This window comes from Priapulus caudatus, unplaced genomic scaffold (assembly GCF_000485595.1).
Source record: "Priapulus caudatus unplaced genomic scaffold, Priapulus_caudatus-5.0.1 Scaffold977, whole genome shotgun sequence".
NCBI classification, from domain to species: domain Eukaryota; kingdom Metazoa; phylum Priapulida; class Priapulimorpha; order Priapulimorphida; family Priapulidae; genus Priapulus; species Priapulus caudatus.
This window is the reverse complement of record NW_014578038.1, coordinates 35,623-41,038: the sequence shown is the minus strand read 5'-3', so window position 1 is coordinate 41,038 and position 5,416 is coordinate 35,623. Positions and strand designations below refer to the sequence as shown.

Below are 5,416 nucleotides of genomic sequence, written 5' to 3'. Positions count from 1 at the left end.
TTCTCGCATCAGGAACACCGGTCTCATTGTACCCGAAATTGTGCCCTATTATTTATATATGATATCTAATAACTACTAGAAACGATGTAGACTGCGTTGATTGCGGCGTTATACTAAAATCTCCGGCTCTCTCAGTCAGCTATCGCGGCATCTACGAGTGTTGAACAACGGCGTGGCACGTCATTGAGGAGCGGACAGGTGCCAGGCACCGATGTTTGTCCGTGAAGGCGTACCTGCCTCGTCATGGAGTCATTTGGATATGCACTTTTCACAGTCGCTGACACGGGGGTTGAAAGCGCCGAGCGTATGCAGTGGGTTTATGGGATTCTGCGGGCCATTGGGACGATTTGAAGTAGTGTAAAGGCGGAAAACCTTTCTCCTAAGAGCTGGGACGCTAAAAGGCAACTTGACTTTTTATCGAGTATTTACGTTCGTGGACCTGTCGAATAATACACAATGTGAGATTTATGGTAGTGGCGAAGGAGCGTCTGTGACGCTCTGGTTGTCCGTAAATATTCCGTGCATTTGTGTGGGTTGAGACACCGTTGGTGAGGCAGTGCACTCGGTGAAAACCTAACCATGCATATCGCATGCGAGCTCCCGTGCATTTAAATAAGCGCGATACTGCGTGGCTTGACTCAGGCTTTTCGGCTATCAACGTTAATCGCCTATTTGTGTCTCAAATAGTGCGTTGATATTTTTCAGGTACAATTTGTTCAATGACGGAGCGTCAGTGCGACCGGCCACGCGCCAGGTTCACGGCGGGACCTGCGATTAACACGGGGACAGACGTTCCCACAGTGCGTGTTCGATTCCTGGCAGATCCTTCCCCGAGATCCATTCGAAGGGGCTCAAAGCCACGCACGGTTTGTCAACGACTCGAGGAAACGGAAGGCTTGAAGGCAAGGCATCCCCCGACCTCGCAAATTACCTCGACAAGCTATATAAACGCGCGCAGATTTCTTTCTACCGGGGATTAGAAAACTATTTAAACGTGGAAGGAGTGCTCTACATTGCTATCATGTCGTGCTGCGAAGGCTGTGGGTTCTCTCTCTATGCTAGTGTTTTATATCTAGATAGCAATCCTGGTTGTACAAACTGTGTCACTCGGCCGTCAATCAATTTCCTCAAACTAATCGATGGTCATGTTACTGACTTTCAGTTTCTGTTTTTGTTTGTCTGTCTGTGTGACAAGTGAGCATGGCAAATAATATCAGTTGTATTTTGTTAACATGTCTAAAAGAATAAAGTTTGATAAGTGAAGCTAGATACAAATGACGTTGCTTACTGCGTTGTCAGTTTGTGCATGTGTTTTTGCTAGGTTTAAGTGACAATAATATTAAATGACTGGTTGACCTTCCTGAATTACCTGTACTACGGGAAGTTCTCCCTACTTAAATTTGAATCAACACATTTGAGTAGTACTTGTTAGTAACGTTAGTGTACTCGTCACATCCCTAGACCCGCTCTGTGTAATCAATGCTCGTCGTACAGCTGTCCGGAGCCAGCAACTGGAATCGCAAATGTACCGTAGATTACCAAAGTGCTGCAGAGCAGCAAGGCTCATCTGAGAATTGCAGGTAATGCGTAACGTGAATGTGCTGTAAATGTCGACCACGATGCAAACGCAGCTGGTGAGAATTAATGCGCACGCATGATTGCAAAAACAGGGCACAGGTGGGTGCTGTATGATGATATCTATAGTACAGGTTCTGAGGTATGGAATTTATTACATCTCCTAAAGATATAAATCTCGTTGATTAGCTTAAAATTTTCTTCAATTAAGAAATTTAACTGTGAAATTGTAGCCTTTCACACCCATACAAGTATAGAGGCTCCCTAGCATGCTTAGTCAAAGCATTTCAGTTCTTAGTCAGAGAGTAAACAAATCAATATTTCAACCCTCTTGGACGGTCAAATTTTACTGCACAGCTACTCGCCATATGTGAGTGGAAATTTATATTTTATGGACATTTCCAATTATGAAACGGTAGGTCACCGATTTTACAGGTTCCAAAAAAATTTCACCCTATTTTCACCATGTCTGAAATATTCTGAAGCAGCTCCTTTGCTTAACTGGCCTTTTCTCAACTGCCCTTTGACCTGTGCACTCTAATTTTGCTAGGATGATGGCTTCTGTAACCCTGACACATCTAGATTGTCCAATATTGTTGACGGTGGACGGACGGACAGACACTCATGCCGTTCAACAATCTACACCTGTCATTCATGAGAAGAGCTAAAGACGCTGTACACGTGAACTATGTCAGGCAAATTCCATTTTATTACAGAATCATAATAATTATGGTTTATACGTATGCTGTGACAGCAGCGAGAAATAAAAAGCAGAAACTTACAATACAAGAAAGACATAAAACTTAATGCTGGAATTACTAACCAAACACATCTATACACGAGTTCTAGTATTTTTCCCACACGTTTTTCCATAGACGCTGACCTTGCGCTATAATAGCTTACAAGCACGCGTAATTGCCCCTATTACGACTTTTGTTAGACGCAAGAAACAGACAGACTTTTAAAAAATAACCTGCTGTCACTGCTTGCCCGGCACGGGGTTTTTTCAGAGCATAATACCTATAATGTCTACACACCTTTGTACAGCAGTGTATTTGACAAATGGCAGATGATTAAAAAGAGACACGAGCAATTAATAATTAATCAGGCATTGTTATCGACCCGCGGCCGCAGATAAGTCTCACCAAAGTTCATCATTAGGAGAAACCAACAAAATATCACCAACACAACACATCGTCAACGTATCTCTACGTATCCTAGCCAGGGTAACGAGCCGCAACATACATACGCTATACAATCGGGATAGAGCTTTTCTTCATCCGTCTGCTAATGTTGGCTGTGATAGAAATACGTTGGGATGGGGAGGTGGGGTGCGGGGAGCATCGTCACGCTTCCCAATCGACCCCCGTCATCCATCCTTGTTGGCTGTGAGTGGTTGGGGGTCACCAAGCGGACAGCCTTCGTTACACAATATATATAAGTATGAAGATAATACGAGCAGTCAACAGATAATATTTTGTACACTGTAATACACGAAGGTGAAACATACCAAATCTATGGTGCGCTAGATTTGTAAAACATCAGACACAATCCGAGAGAGCTCCCGTGCACGCACGGGGAGCAAGAACTCGGGAGGGGGTGGGGCTGCACGACCTACAACAGCTGTCAACGACACCTAACACGTGACGACTCATAAATAGATTTAAAACCGCGCTGCGCACGCGCACGGGGTCGAGAGGGACGGCCGTGGCAGCTTCAGTTTGAGGCCCAGTAACCGGTGATGTTGTACGGCTTCCCCGGCGGGATCTTTGGCGGCCCGGCGGCCTGGCACGCGACGCTGTGACGAAACGACGCCGAGTCCTGCTTGGCGATAAAAACGCTCGTGTGCCCCTAGCATTAATACGTCCCGAACCGCTTATTCTCAACCTTCACGCACGTTCTCGGATTGTTCGACTCACACTGTGTGCCGTCACTCAGGCGCCGAAGGGAAGCTGAGCCGCGGCGACCAGAACACGTCGCCCGTGCCAACGACGATGTCGCAGCAGCAGCAGCAGCAGCAGCATCACCAACAGCAGCAGCAGCAGCCGTTCATCAACGCGGCGCTGCCGCCTGGCTATCCGTACTACTACGCGGCGGCAGCGGCGGCAGCAGCCAGCAGCATGATGCCGAGCGGCTGCACGCAGTACGGTGCGCCCGTGATCTCCGCCAGCGCGCCGATGGTGTCGCCCGCCGCCAACAGTCACGGCGCGGGCTCGAGCGCGCAGTTCCAGAAGCCGGCCGGCTACGCATCACACAGCTACGGAACGGGTAAGCTACCCCCTGAGTAGTGAGCACATAGCCATGCACGCATGCACACACACACTAGCTACATGGCTACGCATCACACAGCTACGGAACGGGTATGCTACCCCCCTGAATAGTAAGCACATAAACGCGTACGCACACACACTGGCTGGCTATGCACCACACACAGCTATACAGGATCATGGGTTAGTTGTCCTGTGTCGTGCTCATGCACTCACATGTACGAACGCGCGCACACACTGTCCAGTTACGCATCACACAGCTACCCTGAGTAGTAAGCACATAGCCGTGCACGCACGCGCGGACACGCACACACACTAGCTGGCTACGCATCACATGTATATCTACAGAATGGGCTAAGCTCTTCTGTGTCGGATGCACGCACACTCACTCGCACGTACGAACCAGTGCACGTACACACCGACTGGCTACCGAACGAGGTACTGCCTAAGTACTATTTAGTTGTAATTCCCTCACACATTCACACGCAACTACGAACCCAGTTCCTATGCCTAATCTTAGCGAGCCTGGGTCTGAGATATGGGTTTCACTAATGTCTAGACGACAATTTACGCTAATAATTCAATAGTTTTGCTTTTATTCGCCCTTTTTATTCGCCCCTTTTCTCCAAAATCGAGGCCATGGGTCTTTCCTCCCCAGAAACTACGGCCGTGGTACATGCGTTGATTTTATTTGCTGCAGGTTACGACGATCTAACGCAGGGTCAGGACTACAAGTCGTCCGGTTACTCCGCCGTCTCGCAGTCCGCCAACAAGTCTGCGGGGTCGTCGTCGGGTCACGCTGGGGTTGCCAACAGCTGCGACCTCCAGATGAACCCAGCGTCCGCCTACGGCAAGGTTGGCGCACAGGTACGCTCGTATTTTTATTTTCGTGGTGGTGGGTGGATTCGTGGATGTCTTCTGCTCGAATGTTCGGATTGTGTTTGAGCGTTGACGTGATGCGGCCAGCGTTGTCGAAGTCGGCTGGACAGTCACAGAGAACTATGGCGACCCAGATTTCTGATTGGAGAATGATGTTATTATTTTTCGTCTTTTGTTATTCTTCTTCTGCACTAGCTCTTTAGTGGTGCCACTTTGCTCCTTCCCCTTCACTAGCATGCATTGGTGGCGCCACCTCGCTCCTTGCTCATCGATGATCTGCTCTTGCAGTTGGCAGTTACAGTGATGCCTTACGATTTTCATGAATCACAGGTTGGCAGCTCTGAGTTTGCAGTTGAAGTGAGCCGCGTCCTTCGGACAGATGCTCGCCCAACAACACCCCCAGATGGCGCTGTACGGTCACCACATGCAGCAGGACTCGGCGTCCGTTTTTCGTCGCAGCGTCCGAGCCAGGCCGCCGGGCCGCCAAAGATCCCGCCGGGGAAGCCGCACAACATCACCGGGTACTGGGCCGCAAACTGAAGCTGCCACGGCCGTCCCCGTCGACCCCGTGCGCGTGCGCAGCGCGGTTTTAAATCTATTTATGAGTCGTCACGTGTTAGGTGTCGTTGACAGCTGTTGTAGGTCGTGCAGCCCCCCCCCCGAGTTCTTGCTCCCCGTGCGTGCACGGGAGCTCT

At 49.3% G+C, this 5,416-nt stretch overlaps 1 protein-coding gene across 1 annotated transcript; it reads left to right on the top strand.

Moving 5' to 3' along the window:
• Positions 1-3,494: 3,494 nt before the first annotated feature.
• On the top strand, positions 3,495-5,406 carry LOC106814781 (ubiquitin-associated protein 2-like). The gene is made up of 3 exons (XM_014819134.1): positions 3,495-3,843; positions 4,543-4,709; positions 5,052-5,406. Exons 1-3 carry the CDS (start codon positions 3,570-3,572, stop codon positions 5,259-5,261), a joined length of 651 nt encoding a protein of 216 aa, XP_014674620.1. The 5' UTR covers positions 3,495-3,569; the 3' UTR covers positions 5,262-5,406.
• The last annotated feature ends 10 nt before the right edge of the window (positions 5,407-5,416 follow it).

What these genes read in the sequence shown, in the direction of transcription:
- LOC106814781 (XM_014819134.1), top strand. Translation starts at nt 3,570, where the DNA reads ATGTCGCAGCAGCAGCAGCAGCAGCAGCATCACCAACAGCAGCAGCAG. An exon ending in ATCACACAGCTACGGAACGG is followed by an intron (nt 3,844 to 4,542) that starts GTAAGCTACCCC and finishes TATTTGCTGCAG; the next exon opens with GTTACGACGATCTAACGCAG. An exon ending in ACGGCAAGGTTGGCGCACAG is followed by an intron (nt 4,710 to 5,051) that starts GTACGCTCGTAT and finishes CATGAATCACAG; the next exon opens with GTTGGCAGCTCTGAGTTTGC.